The sequence below is a fragment of the Rhinopithecus roxellana genome, chromosome 4 (genome assembly GCF_007565055.1).
Source record: "Rhinopithecus roxellana isolate Shanxi Qingling chromosome 4, ASM756505v1, whole genome shotgun sequence".
NCBI classification, from domain to species: domain Eukaryota; kingdom Metazoa; phylum Chordata; class Mammalia; order Primates; family Cercopithecidae; genus Rhinopithecus; species Rhinopithecus roxellana.
The window spans coordinates 98119558-98143987 of NC_044552.1; the positions used below are offsets into that span (position 1 = coordinate 98119558).

Here is a 24430-nt window from a genome sequence, read left to right on the forward strand (position 1 = left end):
GGAATGGCTTGGAGGTAGTTGACTGATAGTGCCTGCTATTTTTCTGCGGTAATGTAAAACAGTATGTGTAAGTGACAGTTCTGAGTCTTCATTCTAGTGAATTTTTAATAAGGCTGTTTCTCTTGGAGTATCTGCTTACTTATATCATTGAATATATAAGTTGGTGTAACTCTCCCATCCAAAGCAGGGGTTGCCAAGTCCAAACCAATCTACAGACATGTGGAGCATTTAATACCTCTGTACTGCTGACTCTGTTGTCAAGAGACAGCTTTCTGCTCTCATGTGATAGCACTATTTATATCAGAAGCTTGTCCTTAAAAGTCCATATGAATAAAAAGTTAAATTTGTTTTTTAGAGACAGGATCTTGGTATGTTGCCCACACTGGCCTTGCAGTCCTGAGCTTAAGTGATCCTTCAATCTCAGGTGCCCAAGTAGCTGGGACTTACAGGCACCTGCCACTGAACCCGGATAAAAGTTAATTTTTATTTATTTATTTATTTTGTTGTTGTTGTTGTTGAGACAGAGTCTCACTCTGTCGCCCAGGCTGGAGTACAGTGGTACGATCTCGGCTTACTGCAACCTCCTTCCCCTGAGTTCAAGCGATTCTCTTGCCTCAGCCTCCCAAGTAGCTGGGATTACAGGCACCTGCTACTGCGCCTGGCTGATTTTTTTTGTATTTTTAGTAGAGACGGGGTTTCACCATCTTGGCCAGGCTGGTCTTGAACTCCTGACCTCATGATCCACCTGCCTCAGCCTCCCAAAGTGCTGTGATTACAGGTGTGAGCCACCATGCCTGGCCAATTTATTTTTATTTTATTTATTTATTTATTTATTTTTGAGATGGAGTCTTGCTCTGTCACCCAGGCCTGAGTGCGATGGCACAATCTCGGCATACTGCAACTTCTGCCTCCTGGATTCAAGTGATTCTCCTGCCTCAACCTCCTGAGTAGCTCAGATTACAGGCACGGCGCCACCACGACCGGCTAATTTTTGTATTTTTAGTAGAGACTAGAGATGGAGTTTCACCATGTTGGCCAGGCTGGTCTTGAATTTCTGACCTCAAGTGATCCATCCGCTTTGGCCTTCCAAAGTGCTCGGATTACAGGCGTGAGCCACCGCACCCTGCCTAAAAGTAAATTTTTAATAAAAGTTCCTATGTAGCAATTCCATCTCACTAGGTTGAGACATTTTTTTGGATAATCACAAAAGTCATCTTTAGTTCATTCATGGCTTCCAGTCAGAAAACTTCATTTATTTATTTCAACGACAACATGATAGACATCTAAGAAATGGCCAAAATTGCAGGATTAAGAGAGATTGCTCTGTAGCAATACACAGTAACTACGATGTTAGAAATCTAGGACCCTGATTCACTTCTCACCTCCCAATTCTGTTCCTATCTGGGTCTTACTTATTTTGATAAACAGCATTACCTTACATCCGGTTGCTCAAACCAAATACTTGGGAGCAGTCCTTTCCCTGACCACCCACATTAAATCTGTCAATACGTCTTATCTGTTCCACCTCCAAAATTTATCTCAAGTTTATCAACTTCTCTCCCTTTCCACTGTTCTCACTCATTTCTCTCACAACTCCAGTGGCCTACCTGTTATTTCTGCTTCCACCTGTAAGTCCTCTACAATCCATTTTTCCCATATCAGCCAGAATATGTTCATCAGTTTATCAGTTATCTACTGCTGCAGAACAAATGACCTCAAATCTTCCTTTTTTTTTTTTAGACAGAGTCTCTCTGTCGCTCAGACTGGAGTGCAATGGTGTAATCTTGGCTCACTGTAACTTCTACCCCTCAGGCTTAAATGATTCTTGTGCTTCAGCCTCCCAAGTAGTTGGGACTACAGATGCGCACCACCATGCCCAGCTAGTTTATCTGTGTTTTTAGTAGAGACGGGATTTTACCATGGTGGCCAGGCTGATCTCGAACTCCTGACAAGTGATCCGCCCACCTCGGCCTCACAAAGTGCTAGGATCACAGGCGTGAGCCACTTCGTCCAGCCCACCCCAAATCTTTTTTTTTTTTTTTTTTTGAGACGGAGTTTTACTCTTGTCACCCAGGCTGTAATGCAATGGCACGATTTCAGCTCACTGCAACCTCCACTCCTGGGTTCAAGTGATTCTCCTGCCTCAGCCTCCTGAGTAGCTGGGACAAGCAGTGCCAGCCACCATGCCTGGCTAATTTTTGTACTTTTAGTAGAGACAGGGTTTCACCATTTGGCCAGGCTGGTCTTGAACTCCTGACCTCAGGTGATCTGCCCACCTTGGCCTCCCAAAGTGTTGGGATTACAGGCGTGAGCCACTGCGCCCGGCCACTTAATAATTAAAAAAAAAAAAAAAAAAAAAAAAAAACAAGAAATAGTCATTTTATTTGCTCACAATTATATGGGTTAGCTGAGCAGGACAAGTTCAACTGGAATAGGAAGGCTGTGTTGCATGTAGTGTGGGTTGGACTTTCTCACATGACTGGAGTTTGGGCTGGAGAACCCAAGGTGGTGTCACTCACATGTCTAGCCCCTCAGCAGGGATGGCTGGAACACTGGGGCCTCGTGCTCTGGTATCCTCCACGACCTCACTATCCATGGGGACTCTCCAGCAGGCTGGCCCAGTATTCTTTCCATATGGCTCAAGGCTCCAAGAAAGCAGCAAGTCCTCTTATAGTCCGTTCTCAGAAGTTGCACTATGTCCCTGTCACTTCTATCACATTCTGTTAGTTAAAGCAAGTCACAGGGCCTGCCCAGATTCAGGAGAAGTGGAAACAGAGGGAGAAATGGCAAAGGCCCATTTGCAAAAAGGCGTGTGAGGTGAGATGGATGGTTGCGGCCACCTTGGAAACAATCTAACAGAGTGAGCTTGTATTTATTTATGTTTTTAATTTTATTTCTTATTTTTTGAAACAAGGTCTTGCCTAGTTGCCCATACCGGAATGCAGTGGCACTACTGTAGCTCACTGTAACCTCCTGAGCAGCTGGGACTACAGGCTTACAGCACCATGCCCAGCTAATTTTTAATTTTTTTTTTTTTATAGAGGCATGGTCTTGCTCTGCTGCCCAGGCTGGTCTTGACCTCCTGGCCTCAAGTGATCCTCCTGTCTCTGCTTCCCAAAGTGTTGGGGCTATAGGCATGAGCCACCATACCTGGCCCAGAGTGAGCTTTAAGAAAAGCATATAACACATTTCACCCACCTCCCTCCCTCCCTCCTTCCCTTTCTCTCCTTCCTTCCTTCCTTCCTTCCTTCCTTCCTTCCTTCCTTCCTTCCTTCCTTCCTTCCTTCCTTCCCTCCTTCCTTCCTTTTTTTCTGGGGGGGGGGGGTCTTGCTCTGTCACCCAGGCTGGAGTGCAGTGGCACAATTTCAGCTCACTCCGGCCTCGACCTTTTGGCTCAGGCAATCCTCCCACCTCAGCCTCCTGAGTAGCTAGGATTACAGTTGCATGCCACCATGCCTGGCTAATTTTTTCTATTTTTTGGTAAAGACAAGGTGTCCTGTGTTGCCCAGATTGGTCAAGAACTCTTGGGCTCAAAAAGATTATGCTGTCTTGGTCTCCCAAAGTGCTGATATTACAGATGTAAGCCACTGCGTCTAGCCACCTCCCTTCTTAAACTTCTTCAGTGCTTTCAGTGGCACTTAGAATACAATCCAAACTCCCTATCCTGGCTGAAAAAACTGCCTGTCCCTTGTGCCTGCCATCCTCCTGCTCTTTCATTACATTGGCCTTTTTTTTCCTCCATCACCAAACCCTGCCCCTTCTTGGTTTTTTCAGTTGCTGAAAACAGCAGTTCCTCGGAAACACTCTTCATCCTGACTTTCATTTTGCTCTCTCCTTCTCCTGGTCAGCTAAAATGTCACCTTTTTAGAGAGCTCTTCTCCGGCTACCCCATCAAAATCAGCCTCCTTCCCTCACCCTCAGCTACTCTTTCACCTCCCTCTGTTTTTTTCCTTCAAAGCACAGATCTGAAAATTCCATCTTCTTCATTTTCTTTCTTTAAAAAATGTTCATCAACTGTTAAAGTGATGAAGTTATAAAATATAATCTCTGTAATGGTTTTGAGTATGTCTGCACATTTAAAGACCAAGTGTTTCCCTCTAGAGAGAACTGGGGGGCTGTAGGTCAAGAGAGAGAGAAACTAGATTTCGTTAGATATTCTTTTGTGTTGTTGGACTATTTTACTATGTGCATGTTTTTTGAATTGTAAAACATTTTAATAAGATCTCTTTCATGAGGGATTGCCTCTCAAAAATTATTCAATAATTTTTAATGATTTCATTATATCATCAAATGTCTTAGGTGAACTGGAGGCTGTGAGCTGCCCTCTTTAGAAATTTGTTTGGCTTCCCTGGGTTAGAATGAGTCCAGCAAGATTCTGTAGAAGGCTCTTTCCTTTGCTTGCTTCAAGAGAGGATGAATAGCTTTAAATACATATTTAAAAAGAAAGCGTGAAAAGCTTTCAACATGTGAATCCCAGGAACCAGGCACAATGCCATGAGATGCCTCAAAATACCCTAAGATGCAGGATGCAGGCTGTATTTAATTGCTTGCCCTATTCAGAACTGCAATTACTCTGCCTACATTGTACAGGTTTCTTTTAAATAGCTCTCATATTCCTTGTCATCACAAGACATCTAACTGGTAACAGCAAAATAATTCACTGAAATTAGGAAACAAACTTCTTGCCTTTAAAATTCAAATTTTCAAGCCAAAGTACACTTGGATTTTACACATTGGCTTAGCATACAGTATAGAAATAACATAAACCAGAAAGGGTACTAAATCACTTGCCATTCGTCTTCCTAGTAAAAGGAATGATGACAATCCACAATTGTATTATAACAAGAAGTTTTCTTTCTTTTGTTGGTTAGGAAGCTTTTCAGTTTTTTCCCCCCCTTTCCTCTCAGTGTATCCTGCAAATTAAATCTGGCTGAAGCAACAGATCCATTTTTTGAGTGTCTATATGAGCTTTGCTTCTTTACTTAGGAGATTGGGAGCAGCTCATCACTTCCCTTCTACCCTTTTCAGTTCAACGGCTTTAATGTAGAGTTTAGCCTAAGGCCATTAAATAGGACCAAGGCAGGGGTGTCCAATCTTTTGACTTCCCTGGGCCACATTGGAAGAAGAAGAAGAGTTAATTGTCTTGAGCCACATATAAAATATGCTAACACTAATGACAGTTGATGAGCTACAAAAAAAAAAAAAAAAAATAGTAAAAATATCTCATAATGTTTTAAGAAAATTTATGGATTTGTGTTGGGCTGCTTTCAAAGCCATCCTGGGCCACGGGGTGTATAAGCTTGGACTAAGGTTTCATGTCAGGCTGTTTGAGTTCCAAAGTAGTTTCTCCATCCATTCTGTGCAGTACCTTGGGTGACTTGTTTAACTTGAGTTTTCTTATCTATAAAGTAGAGGGGATGATATCACATTCTTAAAGGGATTATTTTAAAGTTCATATTATCTAGGAACAGTGCCTCCTCATTTGTAGAAAATCTCAGTAAATGTTAGCTGGCTAAATTTTAATGGGTAATAGACAAAGATCTTCTTTCATGATGCTAAAAATGTCTAAAAGTTAAGAGTTTTTTTTTTTTTTTTGTAGAAGGAAAAGTTAGTTTAAATAAAATAAGCCTTTAGTCATCATGATATTGTAGTCTCTTCAGATCTCAGGCAGTCTTGGACAGATGAAGGCCTAAGACTTATGCTCTTTTTGCATGTCAGCTCATTCCTAGTTGCTGTCTTATAGTTAACACTTCATATTTACCCACACTTTTATTTACCACGCATTTCCCAAGGTTTGGAGCAAGTAGAAAACTTGGCTGCTATTTCTTCCTGAAGTTTCTCTTAGAAATAGGCTAGATCTGTGTGAAGAACCATATACTATCTCCTTCCCTTCTTCCCACCCTTCTTTTCTTCATCCCTTCCTCCCTCCCTTCCTTCCTTCTCTCCTTCTTTTCTTTCTCCCCTTTCTCTTTCTTTCCATAAGCATTTATTAAGCACCTGTCAAGTATAAGGCATGGTTACATACTTGCCATGGTTACATACAACAGCAAAAACCATGGGTAGCCCAGAGACAAATCCTCACATTCTTCGGAGCACTCTCCCAGGGAGACATCCCCAGACATAGGCTGAGCTCCAGTCCAGAGCAGCCAAGGCAGCAGCCAATTCACTGAGCAGATCCCACGCTGAGTGTCTTAAAGGCTTTCAGGGTTCTTGTAGTTTTTTTCAGTTTTTATTTAAATTCAGAAAGATTCTACACACATGATTTTTTAAATTCAAGAACTTCTATTTCTAGGATATTTTCAACATATCTCTTCTTTGAAAGCTGACAGTATTGAAATGATGTCAGCAAAAGAAAAAAAGCAATCAAGGCTTTTCCTGTTCTGTTCAACTATACATTTCTGAAATGGTAGTAAATTAGAATATCTTAAATCTGTATGTGACTCTTTTATCTAGCTTGGGTTAGAATATAATTGAGGATTTGACTTCTAATGATTTTTGTGTGGGATTTTATTCTATTCTTAAGAATGGTCCAGGCAGGGTGTGGTGGCTCATGCCTGTAATCCCAGCACTTTGGGAGGTCGAGGTGGGTGAACTGAGTCAGGTGTTCGAGACCAGCCTGGCCAACATGGTGAAACCCTGTCTCTACTAAAAATACAAAAATTAGTTGGGTGTGGTGGTGCATGCCTGTAGTCCCAGCTACTCGGGAGGCTGAGGCAGGAGAATCGCTTGAACCCGGGAGGCAGGGGTTGTAGTGAGCTGAGATCATGCCACTGCACTCCATCCAGGGTGACAGAGTGAGACTCCATGCTAAAAGAAGGAAAAAAAAAGAATGGTCCAATTCTCAAGTATCTTGGAGTGTGCCACAATCTACTGTTTCCTTCTAAGATCGCTCTTCTTGGGGAAGTTAGAGGATCATCAGACATTTCTGTCCTTTCTGGTCCATAGGCACAGTGGGGCTGTTGGATTATGACCTGCCCTTTCCTGATCCCTTGGGTCCATGGGGCATACACACTTGGCAACCTGCCCAGGAATGCCCTATACATCTGAGTCTGGGTTGACCTTGGACAGTCTTCTAGGATCTCCTAAATTATTATTTGCAGTTTGAATCAGGCCAGTTCAAAGACCTCTTGAGGCTGGTGGGCTAGCTATAGAATAGCTGAAAGTCCTCAGCCACACTCTGGGAGGCCCTCCTCCCTGAGGTTTCCTTTGATGGAAGGGATGAAAATAGGCTAGGAAAATTACTCCTAGGAAATGAGCTTTGTAAGTACCTGAGATTTTTTCCCCCTCATTTAATCTTCCTAATAATCCTTACAAGGAGTGATATTCTATTGATAAGCAATCAAGTTTAGAAGAGCTTAAGTAACTTGCCTCTGATGGGAGTAAGTAGTGCCTGCTTGTGTTGGTGATGCTCCTTGCACCTCACCCCACCCTGGGACCCACTCCCTGCCCTCCCTAACCAAGCTCTGTCCTGGACTAGGTTCCAGGCTCCCTTGCCTTCTGGCTACCAGATGGGTTTGGCCAATGGGTGACACAGGAGAGTGGAGGGAGGATGGATGGAGAGAGAGAGAGAGAGAGAGGTCAGGGTATTTCTTTGCTCTCTTCTGATGTGAGGCAGTGCTGGCAGCAGCAGCTTCCTCATCAGTTACAGCTCCTGTTTTGTGGCCCTTCTCCAGGACTATAGTTCCCTTCCTTCACTCCTGTAAATTTAGGGGTGGTATTTTCTTCCCACTATTGCTAATACCTGCATTGATTCCCTGAACTCTGTCTACACCCCTGTAAATTGTTCCTTCACTTGAAGGCTTCAGTTTGCATGTACCATTTATTTAATCCTGGGAAGGACCTTAACTGATACAGTCATACCAAATTATACTGCCTGCCTCCCTTGGAAAATCTCAGGACCTTTCCAATTAGAAGCAGCCACCTTCTGGAAAGTGTCTGCATCCACCTTCTACACTCAGAAATTAAAAAAATCCAGGACATGAGTCATGATTTGGTAGACTGCGAGCTCTTTCAGGGCAGGAACACGGCCCTGAGCATTCTTGGACCCCCTACTTAGCCCAGCCCCCAGCATATAGGAGGTGGTTAATAAATGTTTCGTATGGAGGTTAGCACCCTTGGGCCCCGAGAGTCTCCTGCCCGAGCTTCTTCCCTCCGGTTCTGCACCGCTCCACCGGCTGAGCTGCTGGCACCTGTAGGAGCTGGATCATGATGCTGACCAGCCGGTTTTTTCTTATTGTACTCCACAGAAGGAAGTTCATCCACGTGATTTTTTGCAGTACCCAGAAAGGGTGGGTACAGTGTGTTCCGTGGTGAAAAGCTTGTGAAGGAGGAATGCAGGTTTTAGAGTCTCACTCCACGTTGCTGCTATTCCTATTTGAGAATTGCCCCCCCACCACCGCCACTCCCCTACTCCCACAAAAGCCTTGAAATATTTTATTTATGTGGGATTACAGTCTATGCAACAATGAGACATGAGGAGGTGGCCATGAATAGCCCCTGAGTGTGTTATACACTGAGACCTTTTCCAAAAGGCTGCAGAGGAATTATTTAGTCTAAGCAGCCACGAGTCATGTGATTTCTTCAGAAACATTTACATCTGGGTAGGCCTGCTTTTTGAATATTCTTGGTGGGAAGCACTTTGAACCATAAAGGCACACTGAAAGACAATTGCTATGGAGACTGCGCCTCCACTGTGCATTTATCTGAGTTCTCCGTCTGGGGCTCTTGAGCTTCCACAAGGTGTCCTGGGCACGCTGCTCTGGGGTGGGGGATCTGGGCGCGCCACAGTGTTGGGAGGCCACCCACTTGGGACCCTAGCTCGGGACTGTAAGCAGGAGGCATCCGCCCACGGTATGGGCTCTGCGGGTGTTTGTGCGTGTGGGAGTGGGACGACGGGGGGACATGCAGGGTGTGCGGCGCCCCCTCCCCCGCCTGTGCGGGGACCACGTGAAGGAGCGGCGCGTGGGGGCCCCTGGCGCGCAGCCGCGGTGGGTGACGGCGAGGCGTCCCGGGGGCCCCGTGTACAGGGCGTGTGTCTGTGTGTGAGTGTCTGGAAGGGTGCAGGGGCCCCGCGCCTCCCTGCTCTCCTCGTGCGTGTGCGTTTGTGTCCTCGGCCCAGCGCCCCGCCGAGTGGTGCCCGCGGCCAGGCGGGCGCGCGCCCGTGCGGGGTGTGTATGTGAGTGTGTGACAGTGTGTGTCAGGTGACTCGGGTCACGCAGTCTCTCTCTCTCTCTCCTCCGGGAGGAACTGCCGCGCTCCGGCTGACTCCTCCGCCGGCGGGCGGGGCGGGGGAGGGGGCTTCGGGCGCGCTGGGAACCGCGGGACCCGGACCTGGGCGCCGCCCGCCGGGGGACGCGCGGCCCCCGCTTCCGCCGGCCCCGGCCGAGCTCTAGACAAACCTCCGCTTCAGAAATAGGCTGCGGACGGCCAGCTAGGAGGCTTGGCCCCCACCCCGGGAGCCCCGCCGTCCCCGGGCCGGCCGGCCGGTGGGCGCGATGAGCCAGGTGCTGGGGAAGCCGCAGCCGCAGGACGAGGACGACGCGGAGGAGGAGGAGGAGGAGGATGAGCTGGTGGGGCTAGCGGACTACGGAGACGGGCCCGACTCCTCGGACGCGGATCCGGACAGCGGCACAGAGGAGGGAGGTGAGCGCCTGGCCCCCGCGTCCTCGGCTGGTGCCCCTTTCCTCCCCTTGGCATCTTCCCGCCCCCAGCCCGGCAGTGCGCTGGTCACCGACTTGGAGGGGGTCCAGGGGAGCGGAGTTGAGGGGTTGGGGTGGGGAGGGACGCCAGAAGCGTGACCTCGAGCTGCCAAATGAGGGAGCGCGGTGCTGGTGGTGGAGGGGCAACCAGTATCGGTGGAAAAGGGGAAGGAGGGAGGAAGCGTCTGGGCCGGAGGAGCGCGCGCTTCTGCCCCCTTCAGAGCCGGTGCCTCCCGCGCCCCTCACCCCAAGTTCTCCGCAGCGTCTGGCGGTTGGGAAGGGGAGGGGACCACAGGCGCGCCCTGGGACCTCTCTCCCTGAACGGTGCTGTTGAAGCCAGAGTCAGATGTCGTGGCTAAAAAAAGGCAGCCGGCGGCAGCGTGACTGGCAGGGTCGTCGGCAGCTGCGGGTGTCAGTCTCGCCCCGCGTCGCCGCAGGAGGGGTCCACCCAGGTGTTGGCTGGGGAGACCCGCGGGGCGGCGGGGGGATGCTCGCCAAGCTGTTCCGGGAGTCGCCGAGTGGCCGCAGGTTTCCCGGGATCCACGCAAATACGGTTGTCAGGACACCTTATCTGCTCTCGGTATCACCACCTGGACATGGCAGTGCCTGCCCCGGAGTGAGCGCGCGGCGGGGGAATTCTTTGCCATTGAAGCAAACTCTTTTTCCTGTTCTAGAAGCGGGTTTTAGCAGTCGTTCAGCTTGTGGGGGCTTCCTGCGTTTTCTTAAGGTCTAAGGAAGTTGAGAGCCTTTTGGTATTCCAGAAAGGTTAAACTTTTTTTAGTTTCCCTCAGAAGCGAGCAAAAGTTCCTTTATTGTAAGGTCACTTGGAAAGGTCAATAGAAAGCGGCTGTTAAACATGATGTTATTCTCAGTGAAACTGTATGCATCCAAGGGAAGGAACTAAGTTTAATATTTCACACTGAAGAAATCGTGTGAGAGATACAAGTACCTTTGTGACTATTGATTTTTAAAGAACTTTAATTGAGAATTCACTGAACTTATTTTAAATTCTCTATACAAAGCTTTTCTCACGAGGGTAGTTTCATTATTCTACATCTGGCAGGCACGACTTTCAATGAATCAGAAAGGAAATAAAGTTAACTATGGCTTGCACCTGGTAGATGAGAAAGCAGCCTTCCCACTATGAAAACACTTTTTCATAGTGTTTTCTCTCTTGGGATGATTTGTGCTGATTCCTCATTTGCTTAAACTGATGTGTGCACCTTTGTGCTTTCTGTCTTCTGCACCCCCGGTAATTGGTCTTACCGTTGAGCACCAGGCCACATTTTTGTAAGATAAAGCCTTTCAGCCCTTTTATTGGAGTCTCTAGAGCTACCTTCTGTAATTAAATTGTTCAGTCGCCTCATTATTATTCAAGTTCCATTTGTTAGCTCCTCCCAGATTCTTAGAAGACTCCAGAGAGATGCAGAATAGGGATGTATTAGCAAGGTATTTGAAATGGTGGACACAGTAGAGTGTGTGGGGGATTCTCTTTTTTAAAAAAGAAAAACAGTGGGGGGTGGAGGGGCCACATCCAGGAGGGAAAGCCCTGTAATTTGATACTGTCCTGAGGCCTGGAGGGTCCAGAAAAAGTACTGGACCCCTCATTTATTCTGCAGTTCTTTAAGTGGGCACTTTTAAAATTTGATTTGGGGACTTGAAATTGAAGTGAAATTAAAGCCCTGCTTGAGGGACGGGATTCCCGGAACAAAGGGCTTTCCCAGAGCCCAGACTTCCAGGCTCCTTAGCTGTTAACCTAAAGGCAAACTTGCCTGTAACTGATTTTTGGTGACTTGCATAATAAAATCCTTCTGAATGAGCTCTTGGGATCAGCTTGGGATCTTGCTATAAAAAGATTAAATATATTTATATTGTGAGAAAAGCAACATTTTTGCTCGGCAAACTTTGCTTAAGCCTGGTTTCTGTCCACCTGGGCCTGCTGTGGATAGGTGGTCTGCTCAGATTTCCTCCATTATATTTTGACCTCTGTTCTTTCCAGATTTTCCTGGCTTTGACTTTAGGGTTTAGGCCTTGATGCAGAATCAATGTCAGAACATTTGCTCTCTAGTGGCAGACAGGCTCCTCAGTCAGCAATTCCAGCGAGGACTGTTCCTGATGGCTGTCAGGCCAGCTGATATGGTCTGGGGAGTGGGGTTTGGGAGGGGGAGTTTGGGAGTTGTGACTTCCCTTCCTGTGTGCTTCAAAAGGCTGATTCACGTGTTGCATTATAATCTTGTTTTATTTTTGGTAAAATTTACATTTACTGGTGAAATCCCATCTCTACTAAAAAAAAAAAATACAAAAAAAAAAAAAAAAGAATTAGCCGGCCGTGGTGGTGCACGCCTGTAATCCCAGCTACTCAGGAGGCTGAGGCAGGTGAATCACTTGAACCTGGCAGGCAGAGGTTGCAGTGAGCCAAGATTGCGCCATTGCACTCCAGCCTGGGCAACAGAGCAAGACTCCATCTCAAAAAAAAAAAAAAAAAAAAAAAATTTACATTTACCTACTCTCAAACTTAAGAAGTAGAATGTAGGAAAAAAAAGGACCTATTCTGAGAAAAGATGTACTTTGAACCACTAGCAAAGCGTTTCTCTAATGGACCCCTCTCCCCTTTCCCCTTCCTAATAGCTTGGTTTAGTGCCTGCACTTAGTGGAGACCTGGGGCTTTTCCCACTAAGTTCAGAAATCTACCCTGGCAGGTGGGACGCTGAGGGTGGGATGTGGGACCAACTAGTCTTGCCAGTTAAATTGCAAAGCAATTTATCAGGAGCTGTGCAAGAGAAGTGGACTGAAGGTGGCTATGTAATGCAGTTTTTATTTCCCTCAGTCTGTGGGACTTATGAAGGAACCTCTGATCTTATTTTTAAACCGAGTGCGCCTTGTAAGTTTTACCACATTGTACTAAGTTTGAAAACATAGGGCAACTAAGGTGAGACTTAAATTGCACTTCTCTGGCTTCCACTCCATATTTTATTCATGAATAGCAAAAGTGTTCTCAGGCACATTAGTTCTGTTAGGGCAGATTTGGGCACCTTTCAACCTTGCTTTCATGGTAGTTAATTACAGGTAAGGTGAGTCTCACCTTCAATCCCCACACTCCAGATAAAACTCCCAGAGGGGAGGCAATGGTTAGGCCGTTAAAAACAATTGCACCAAAAATAATGATTTTTTTTAGATTCACGGACTTTAAATCTTTTAATAAATCACTGTGCTTTAAAAACTGTAATGACAAGGAAAGCAGTTACAAGATCATATTTAATCAGAAAGTAAAATTGTTTTCCCCCCAAAACACCTCCCATTTTTTTAGGAGAAACTTGGCTTAACGTAGCTGTTCACCTACAGTCCGGTGAAGTTCAGTCTTTGTCTTCATAGAAGCCTGTGCACACCCTTAGGGTCTGAAGAAGTGACTGTGTGTAGGTTTCTGGAGGCATGAAAGATCCAGGGTCTTCCTTCCTGAAGGATGTAGATGGGGTGAATCCAGCAATTCATATGTATTAATCATTAGTTCATTAATGTCAGCTTTTTGTGGGGAAGGGGCTGGGTCTCTCTATGTTGCCTACACTGGTCTCGGACTTGTGGGCTCAAGCAATCCTCCTGCTTCAGCCTCCCAAGTAGCTAGGATTATAGGCATGCATGACTGCATGGCTTTTTCCTAAAATATTTAAAAATTATTAGTGACTTCACCTTTTCATTGTTCTTTGGAAGTAGAGATAATGGTTATACTGATACTGAAATCATGGCTCAGAGATACCAGGGGACTTTTCTAGTGCCCTATCATGGGCTAGAAGTGAGCAAAGTTTAGAAGAGGATCAAGTGTGTTGAAATGTAAGCCCCTTTTCTTTTAATTCTGCCTTATCAGAAAAGAGCTGGGTTGACTACAGCTTTGGACATAGCTTGTCTCTTGGATTTCCTCTGGCCCTGGAAATACAGAAGAGTTGGAACAGATAAAACTATGGAATAGTTTAACATGATGTGATCAAAGTTAAACTTTAGGTAAATACTTGTTTGAATGCCTGTATTTAGAGAGTATCTTTTTATATCAGACGTTTTATAAACCTGTGTCAGTGATTCAGGGCATCAGAGAATACTAACTCTCTACTTTTATTAGCGATCTCTTCCATTTTAATACTAGATAGAGGGTAGTCTAATGGAAACAGGAGGCACAAACAACAAGTTCTGGATAAGAGCCAATGGCTTTGGGTTTGAGAGATCATCTTTTGTCTTTCAAAGATAACTGAGTCTGCCCCAAGTTCACCACCTGTGTTATTCAGTCCTCCCCCAGCCCATAGCAAATGCTGGTGACAATCAATTTCACTTTTAGCATAGCCACTTCGTTCCTGCTCATTTTCTTCTTTCTTTCCTTCTTTTGAGATGGAGCCTCACTCTGTTGCCCACGCTGGAGTGCAGTGGCACGATCTCAGCTCACTGCAAACCTCTACCTTCTGGGTACACGTGATTCTCCTGCCTCAGCCTCCCCAATAGGTGGGATTGATTACAGGTGCCCACCACAACGCCCAGCTAATTTTTGTATTTTTAGTAGAGATGAGGTTTCACCATCTTGGCCAGGCTGATCTTGAACTCCTGACCTCAAGTGATCTGCCTGCCTTGGCCTCCCAAAGTGCTGGGATTACAGGCATGAGCCACCGCACCAGGCCTCTTCTTTCTTTCTTCTCTACCTCCTTTATTCTTTTGGTATTCTTTTATTTTTTTAAAAAATTTTTTGTTCTCCCTCCTGTGCCACAGCCTTAGAGCTCTCTTGTAATGGCCTTTCCTAGTTCTGCTGTGACACTCAAAAGACAAAAAGTTTTTTCACTTCTGGGCTACAGGGTCCAGGGTGCTTGCTGGTCGACCTTCTCCTCTTGTGGTCCTCCGAGAAAGACTTCGGCTCCGTTTCTCAGTGTGTAAAATAGAGGACTGCGTAAAGCCAACCTTAGTGCACTCTCAAAGTGATGGTTAAAAAGTTTGTAAGAAGGCACATTAGTAAATCAGAACATATTAGTGAAACGGGAAAAGTTCCCTTGGCCCCCTCGCAGGGTGTGTGATGGGGGTCTGGCTTGATTCTTCAGTGCTCCGCTCCTCAAACCTCTAGGGGAGCACACAGATGGGCAGGCTATGGGGCTCCAACCCCACGACAGTGTCTAGGGGTGGATGTTTACAGCTCCTAAAGCCCCAGTGGGCATGTGTTACAGGGTGCTCTTTTAGTTTTGCTATCTATGGGCTTGTGTTAACCAGCTCAGTCAGACCCTCTACCTTGTCACAAAGACAGAGTGCTTTCTGTATCCTGGGTTCTTGCCTTGGAGTACCGGAAGAATCGGATCACACTTGGGCTTGGAGAATGAGTGCAAGACTTTATTGAGTAGAAGTAGCTCTCAGCAGATGGGGGAGCCAGAAGGGAGATGGTTTTCCCCTGGAGTCAGGCAGCTGTTTTCTGACTACTCTGACCAACCTGGTGTGCTTCCAATGTCCTCTCGACGTCTAGCCACTTGAATATTCTTCCACCCATCGGCTCCTCTTGATTTCCAGCCGCTTGTGTGTTCCTCCACTGATGTGCTCCTCTCGATGTCCAGCTGCTTCTGTGTCTGCCTTGCTAGGCTCTTGGGTTTTTATAGGCACAGGATGGGGATGTGGCAGGCCAGGGTGGTCTTGCAACATTTGGGCTGGAAATGCCTGACCTCACCTAGGCCTGTCGGGGTGCAGCCCTAGCCAGGGACCACGCCCTCCTCTCTACCTGGCACTTCCCTTCTCCTTTCCAAATCATTTAAAGGGACCACACCCTTCCCTTCCCAGCACTCCCCTTATCATTAGGACTGCTACTGAATACATATGTTAAGGAAATATTCATATGTGGTATTTATCATGTTTTTAAGTTATCTGCCAGTGTGATTTGAGAGGATTTCATAAAGATTTAGTTTTCATGCATAAATAAAAGAATCACCTTCAAAAATCTTTATGCCTTTGAAAAATATGTGTTCTGTTTGCATTTAATTTTCCCTGCTAAGTAATTAATCAAATGGACAGTGAATCTTCATGATTTTTGCATAGCTCTTGTTAGTAGTAGTATTATTATTCATATGATTCATTCCCACTTGGGTTAGAATTTGTTATTGAACTCTTGGGTCTTGAATGTGTAAGTAGTTCCATTGATCAACATAAGCTCCAGAAATTTAAAGGAGCCACAGAGAAAGTTGCAAATAGAAACACACCAGAGGCCTCTTCCTAAAACCATAAGCACATAGAGGCTTAAGCCTTTGTTGATCCCACAGAATACTAATAGCGAAGAAATTCTAATTTTCCCTTAAGGTTGAATGAGCGTCTTACTATAGTCACATTCCACTGAAGACCCTCTCGTTGCCTAGGCTTGGAGTGGGAAAAAAGGAAGGGGAGTGAGTGTGTGTGTTTGTGTGCCTGTGTGTGTGTCCTTGTGTGCCTGTGTGTGTGTCCCTGTGTATGCTGATAGAGGAGGAAATGAAGGCTCATGGGCAAGGGGACATGTATGGGGTCACATAGCTAGTAAATGGAGAGCTGGGACTTGAACCCTAGTCTGACACTAACACCGTGCTTTTTCAGCCATTCCACTTGCCATCACTTCGCCACTACGTTATCTTAATTCTTGCATTAAATAGTTTTTTTTCCTGTTTTGAGCCTGTTCGAAGGTGTTACCTCTCAGAGAACTCTCCTTAATTATAATAGTTCTCAATCGTATAATGCACTAGAATTTGTGAAGTGCGTTTCATATGATATCTCATTCTTCCTGGAGAGACCCTTGAGCTTAGGATGGCAGGGCCAGCCTTAAGAGCTGTGTAAGGAGGTGAACATTGGCTTTCAATTCCCATTTTCCTGATTTCTGGTTTCTTCTTTGTTGTAAGCATTCCTAACCCTCAGATCAGTCAGGCAGGGTCCCCAGGCAGCCCTACTGTACTCAAGGCACTAATCCATCTTTTTCTCCCTTCTTTTTCTATTTACTAAGGCCTGTTGGTTTTTGACAGGGCTCTGCTGGTTACTGGATAATTCCGGATTAAGTGATTAGCCTTCAGGTATTAAAGACTGATATGGCCCAATTTGATGACCCATCCCCATAGTGCTGTTCCTTGGGTGATTGAATTTCCTGGGGTCTACAGCAGTCCAGTTTGAAAGCTGGGCTCTTTGGGCAATCTGGGTATTGATAGCACCGAGTGTAGGAGATGTGAGGTCTATTTGGTGTCCCTGACCACAGTAAATAAACCTTCACCTAGGCATAAAGCTGATCCTCTTGATACCCAGTTCCAAGTGCTGATCTGGGCCAAAGTCAGACGTGAAGTTTCTTTTTAAAGCTTCAGTTAATTTAGCCTCAAATTCTGCTCAGTCACTTTCACGTAATCATCTCAACAAACATCTATTGAGTGTTTGCTGTGGGTAAGCACTGCGGCCTCAGTTTGTTTTAACAACAATTTTAATTTTGTTGAGTTACAAACTGCAAAATCATGTGTTCATATTTTTCTATACTTTGTGTTACACAGGCTATTGGGCCCAAATGTTAGACTAATAGGAACAAAGCCCCCTTTGGAATATAATATTAAAATTTTATAGAACGGTAGAAGTTGCTTACCAATACCTAATACTCCTTCAAATGACAACTGTTTTTTATTCTTCAAGTATGTGTGTAATAACCCATATGGGAAAAATGGCAAAAGGCCACATTGATGTTTTCTGAATATAGAGAATAAAGATTTAAATCAAGAAGTTGTCGGGCGCAGTGGCTCATGCCTGTAATCCCAACACTTTGGGATGCCAAGGTGGGAGGATTGCTTGAGCCCAGGTGTTCAAGACCAACCTGGGCAACATGGCAAGACCCTGTTCTAACCACCACCCCTCCCCCCAAAAAATTAAAAAGTTAAAATATTAGCCAGCTGTGGTGGAGGTGGTGTGTCCTCGCTACTTGGGAGGCTGAGGCAGGAGGATCACTTGAGCCCAGGAGTTTGAGGCTGCAGTGAGCTGTGATTGAGCCACTCACTGAACTCTAGCCTGAGTGACAGAGTGAGACCCTCTCTTGCCAAAAAAAAAAAAAAAGAAAAAGAAAAAGAAAACCAATCAAGAATTCTGTTATCATCCATGGCCATACACACACACACACACACACACACACACACACACACACACAGAGCTATATATATAAAATGTATATATCCCCAGGTAAAGACCACTTTGTTGCCTTATAATATTCCACAGACATAAAGGTTCTCAATGCCTGGATGTTCCCTAATTACCTTTGAATTGGTACTTTATGTCTTGACAGTTTTTTAAAATGTCATTATGTTAAAAGCACCTAACATGAGATCTGCCTTAATAAGTTTTTAAGCATACAATATGCTATTGTAGGTACCCTGTTGTATATCAGATCTCTAGAGCTTACTCAGCCTGCTTGACTGAAACATCATGGCCATTGATGAGTACCTGCATGGGAGGTGTCACTGACATTTGTAAAGGATGAGTGTTACCACCTTGAGATGGTACTGACATTTGTAAAGGATGAGTGTTACCACCAGCGACCGCTGGTTGATGAGAGGTTGGAGTGGGTTAGTTTTTGAGCTGTGGCCAAGGCTAAAACTCCTCAAACATGCCCTCACTTTCACCCAACGAGGTCGGGGGTAAAGGACCATCAGGCATGGGCTAGCTCAGCAGCCTCCATTCCCTGCTTCAAGCCTGTCACATTCTTACCTCCCTTCTGAGGCCCTTTCCCAACGTAAGCTGCAGACCAGCAATCCCCTCAGACTCAACAAGTTTAAATACTTTTTCAGCTTCGTCCCCCTAACCTTCTTGGTGAATGGGCTGCCAGGTCAGCAACCCAGGGCTTCTGTCTCCTTTGTCCCCCATGCCTAATGTGACACAGATTTGAGCTCACAAGTCCATTTCTTCTGCCTGTTTCCACAGCCTGTGCCTTAGTTCTTTGTCATTCATGTTCTAGAACAACCTCCTAATTCTATCCTGGCTCCCGCAAGGGAGTCTGTTTCTGGAGTGAACTTAATGAAATGTAAATCACATTAATCTCCCCTTAAAATCCTTAGTGATTTCCAGGCCGGGCTTGGTGGCTCACGCCTGTAATCCCAGCACTTTGGGAGGCGGAGGCTGGCGGATCATGAGGTCAGGAGTTCAAGACCAGCCTGGCCAACATGGTGAAACCTCGTCTCTACTAAAAATACAAAAATTAGCCAGGCATGTTGGTGCTTGCCTGTAATCCCAGCCACTCGGGAGGCTGAGGCAGGAAAATTGCTTGAATCTGGGAGGTGGAGGTTGCAATGAGCTGAGATTGCGCTACTGCACTCTAGCCTAGGCAACAGAGCAAGACCCTGTCCCCCACCCCCCCCCAAAAAAATTCTGAGGATTTCCTCAATGCTTTCAGGGTAAAATCCAAACATCCCAGCATCACACTCCTGAGCTAGCCAGTCACCTCTCCATCAACCAATTTCTTCAAAGATATATATTGAACTCATGCCATGTGCTACCTTGTATTTTGCCTGTGCATATGTGAGAGAGACAAACAAAAAACAAGTAAACAAACAGGAAGACAAACATACTAAAGATGGACTATTAATAATAATAAGGACTATTAAAAAGGCACAGGGTTATGGCCCAGGAAGTGATAGTGCCTGATTTAGCAGTGGGGGTGACATTGCAGCTGGGCTGAACTGGAGAAAGAGCTCTTGTAGGTGGAGGGAGGAGCAAGGTGAGACCCTGAGGTGAGGAACCTTCTGGAAGGCCAGTGTTGCTGAGGAGAGGGAACCAGTGGAGAAGATGAACCAGGCATGGGTGAGGGGGAGAAGAAGGCATTTGGATTTTATTCTAAATGCTGTGGGGGGCCGGGCAAGGTGGTTCACACCTGTTATCCCAGCACTTTGGGAGGCTGAGGCAGGTGGATGACCCGAGGTCAGGAGTTCGAGACCAGCTGGTTAACATGGTGAAACCCTGTCTACTAAAAATATGAAAATTAGCTGAGTGTGGTGTCAGGCGCCTGTAATCCTAGCTACTCGGAAGACTGAGGTAGGAGAATCGCTTGAACCCGGGAGGCAGAGGTTGCAGTGAGCTGAGATCGTGCCACGGCACTCTAGCCTGGGCAATAGAGCAATACTCTGTCTCAAAAAAAAAAAAAAAAAAAAAAAAAATGCTGCGGGGAAGCCCCTGGACAGTGTTGCCTCATCTTGCCTTCAAACTGCATTCCCTAACCTCCAGTTTCCTGAACTTGCAAATCTCTTCCTGGAACAACCTTTCCCTCATTCATCTGGTCCATGCCTCCTCTTCTTTAAGACTCAGATATTATTACTCCTCCAGGGAGCCTCTCTCAGTGCCTAGAACACCTAGCTGGCCGTGCATGGTAATTGCCAGTTTCTCATGTCTGTATTCCCCTCTGATTGCTGGGGGATGAATCGTTTTTCTTTGTGTCTGCAGCCCTGCCTCACGCTTGGCCAGTGTTCAGGGAACCTTCCTGAAATGAGAACAAACTGCCCTCTTGTACATTTCATCTCACTACAGCAACTTCCTGGGTAGGTTGAAGGGGAGCCCTCCCATAGCGGATTTTTAAAGACTTGTCCCCTGATTGCTCCTTTTAGGGGGGCTGTCATCTTTCATTCTCTTTTGCCTGCCTAGAAGCCTGAGACAGAGCTTAATGCTTAGGGAGGTGTTGGTGGAGAAAGCCCAGCCTTCTGCAGGAGGCTGAGAGGCTGAGGTGCCTCCCTTACTGGCATAAGCTCTCTGCCTCTTGTACTCCAGAGAATTTTTTTTTTTTTTTTTTTTTTTTAGTGCCTGTCCTTGAACCCCGGATCCTCAGATTAACGCTTTACCGGGGCTAAGCTACCCGGGCTCTATGAGAAGATACTTGAGGAGAGGGTGGGAGGAGATTAGAGGGAAGATTTTTGTCAGCAGTCCATTTCTGATATATAAGAAACCTTTCCTGATGTAAAGTCGTGGCCTACAACATTTTTTACCCTGGCCCACAGTAAAAAACATTTATACTCTGAACAAATACCCACATACATGTAAATAAACCCAAGAAGGTTTCACTAAGCCGTATTTTAACTCTTATGCTATACCATGTGCTCCAATATTTTCTAGTTTTTTCTTTTTAAATGTCTTTGTTGTTATTTAATGCTGTTGCTGTTTAATCCTCACAAATTGATTTTATGAAGACTAATGTGTTCTGACTTAAGGTTTGGAAATCACAGATATAAAATATTTGAAGAGCAGCTGGAATGAAGCCATTTTGTAGAACACCTCAAGGAGAAGTTCCCCTGTAAATTTTAATTCATGAGACATGCAAATTAGACTACAGTTTAGTATTAAATGTTACAGACAGAGAGCTGATTGGTGGTGAAGGTTCTGGGTGAGCACTCAGATGACCAGTCATATGATCTTGGGCAGGTTCCTTCCCCGAGATTCCTCAGGGGTAGAACAGACTTATGCTCCCTCACTGGGCCAGTGAAGTTTGTAGAAATGTCCAGCCCAGACCGGGAACGGTGGCTCATGCCTGTAATCCCAGCACTTTGGGAGGCTGAAGTGGGAGGATCACTTGAGCCTAGGAGTTCCAGACCAGCCTGGGCAACATAGGGAGACCTCGTCTCCACAAAAAGAAAAAAAAAAAAAAATAGCTGGGCATGGTGGTACAGAGTGCAATGGCATTATCACAGCTTACTGCAGCCTTGACTTCTGGGCTCAGGTGATCCTCCCACCTCAGCCTCCTGAGTAACTGGACTATAGGCACGAGCCACCACAACCTGCTAATTAAAAAAATATATATATATTTTTAGTAGAGAGAGGGTTTTGCCATGTTGCCTAGGCTGGTCTCGAACTCCTGGGTTCATGCAATTTGCCCTCCTTGGCCTCTCAAAGTGCTGGGATTATAGGCATGAGCCATTGTACCCAGCCTACACAGCGTATTTCCATACACCCTAGCTGAATGTAATAAAATGCATCTGTTCGGAACTAGGGAGTCCCTGCAAAGTTGATGGTGTTCTTGCTGATCCAGACCACCCTTTCTCAGCTGTTTAATGGTTGGTGGCCTGTGCTTGAATTTGGCAGGCAGGGAAAAGGAAATACTTCCAGCTGTATGTGTTGTTGCAGCCATATGTGTATTTAGTTCCCTAGCGTTTCTGTGTATGTAAACATGCATGCATACTCCCTGCTTCACAGTGGTGTCTGTCACCTCGCCACCCTCCCAGGAGGAGGAGATTCAACTTCTACAGGTCATCAGCATGGATGATCATGCCACATAGAGACTTACAGACTGTGCTGGAGAAACATTAAAATCTACGCCCATATCTAGCAGTATAAATTGGGAAGAAAGGCATTTATAAACACATGAATATTTTTGCACTTGCACATAATTTAACGAGGAGTTTTGCTTGCATTAATTGGGTGCAGTGTTGCACAGCAGAAAGAGAATGCATAGACCGTGAGTGGGCCAGTCCTCAGTTTGAATGTTACTTGACCTTTCTAAGCCTGTAAACTTTAAGTCATAAGATATGCAAATTAGAGTAGAGTTTAGTATTTAATGTGACAAATAGAGAACTGATTGGTGGTAAAGGCTCTGATTGGTGGTGAAGGCTCTGGTGGTGAGGGCTCTGGGTGAGCACTCCACGGAAACCAGAATTTCTTCACCTGTGAAATGGGGATAATAATATCTGTTCTTGAAGGAGCATGAATGGGAGGAAGCGTGTAGAGTGCCTAAAGTAGTGGCTGGCACATTGTAGGCACCTTCATACATGATAGCCATTAGTTCTCATTGCATGCATATTTTCCTGTTCCATGCAAGGCATTGTGCCTTTGCTCACATTTGGACTTCCCTCTTCTGGAGGACCTCCTGCCCGCTCCTTCTCCAAATTCTGCAGTACTTTAAATCTGCATTCATAATCTGTGTGATCCAATGGGTCTCCCCCTTGGCCCACAAGCATTTCCCTGTACTTTGCATTGATTAAACACTTGCTGTTTGGGAGGTGATAGCAGAGCAACTATAACTGTTAAGGTTTCTGTTCTTATCTCTGAGGTTACATTTTTTTAGTAACAGCTGTAACTGTCACTTACAACAATTAATTGACATAAAATAACACATATTTGATACGTTTTCACATATGTATGCACCTGTGAAACCATCAGCACAATGAAGACAAAGAACACATCTATCACTTCCAAACATTTTCCCATACCTCTTCCTCCCTCTGACCTTTCCTTACTGCCTACTGCCTCTTCCATTTCTTTTTTTCTTTTTTAATTTTTGAGATGGAGTTTTGCTCTTGTCACCCAGGCTGGAGTGCAGTGGCACAATCTCAGCTCACTGCAACTTCTGCCTCCTGGGTTCAAGTGATTCTCCTGCCTCTGCCCCCCAAGTAGCTGCGATTACAGGCACCCACCACCATGCCAAGCTAATTTTTGTATATTTAGTAGAGACAGGGTTTTGCCATGTAGGCCACGCTAGTCTTGAACTGCTGACCTCAGGTGATCCACCCACCTTGGCCTCCCACAGTACTGGAATTACAGGTATAAGCCACTGTGTCCAGCCCTGCCTCTTCCATTTATTAGATAACCACTGATATGCTATTTGCCACTGTGGATTAGATTAGTTTACATTTTTAAAAAAGAAATTTATGAAAGAGGAGTAATGGTTTCTTTCAATTGGCATAATTAGAGATTCATCCGGGTTATGTGTATCAATAGTTAATTTTTTTATTGCTGAGATGCACCACAATTTGTGTATCTAGTCACCTGCTGATGGACATTTGGGTTGTTTCCAGTTTTTGACTATTACAAATAAAATTATTATGAATCTTTGTGTACATGTTTTATATGGACAAAAACTTTCATTTCCCTTAGGTAAAAACTCAGCAGTGGAATGGAAGGAATAATAAGATAGGTGTATGTTCAACTTCTTAAGAAACCACCAAACTGCTTTCCAAAACAGAATCATTTTACATTTCTACCAGCAGTGTATGAGAGTTCTGGTACCTCCACATCCTTGCCAACACTTGTTACTCTGTGTCTTCCTAATTTTAGCCATGTTAGTGGGTATGTAATAGTATCTCATTATAGTTTTGATTTACCTTTTATAATGATTAATGATGTATTGAGTATCTTTTCCTATGCTTTTTTACCTTCCATAAATCTTCTTGGGCAAGTTGTCTCTTCAAATCTTTTGCTTGTTTCACTTTTAAAATTGGGTCAGCCGGGTGTCGTGGGTCATGCCTGTAATCCCAGCACTTTGGGAGGCTTGAAGTCAGGAGTTTGAGACCAACCTGGCCAACATGGTGAAACCCCATCTCTACTGAAAATACAAAATTAGCCGGGCATGGTGGTGCATGCCTGTAATCCCAGCTACTTGGGAGGCTGAGGCAGGAGAATCACTTGAACCCGGAGGTGGAGGTTGCAGTGAGCTACGATCGTGCCACTGCACTCCAGCCTGGGTGACAGAGCGAGACTCCATCTCAAAAAAACAAAAAACAAACAACAAAAAAAAAATTGGGTCATTGGTTGAGTGCAGTGGCTCACGCCTGTAATCCCAGCACTTTGGGAGGCTGAGGTGGGTGGATTGCTCGAGCCCAGGAGTTCAAGACCAGTCTGGGCGACATGGCGAAACCCCATCTCTACAAAAAATTAGCTCAGCGTGATGGGGCGTGCCTGTAGTCCCAGCTCCTCTGGAAGCTGAGGCAGGAGGATCGCTTGAGCCTGAGAGGTGGAGGTTGCAGTGAGCTCAGATTGAGCCACTGCACTCCAGC

General features: G+C 45.4%; 1 protein-coding gene across 1 annotated transcript in view; it reads left to right on the forward strand.

Moving 5' to 3' along the window:
- The first annotated feature begins 9008 nt into the window (after nt 1-9008).
- RRAGD (Ras related GTP binding D) overlaps nt 9009-24430 on the forward strand; it is a 46426-nt gene continuing 31004 nt past the window's right edge. Inside the window, exon 1 of the mRNA XM_030928399.1 lies at nt 9009-9642. Within this exon, the coding sequence (XP_030784259.1) occupies nt 9495-9642 (148 nt within the window). The 5' untranslated portion in view covers nt 9009-9494. The remainder of the gene's footprint in view (nt 9643-24430) is intronic.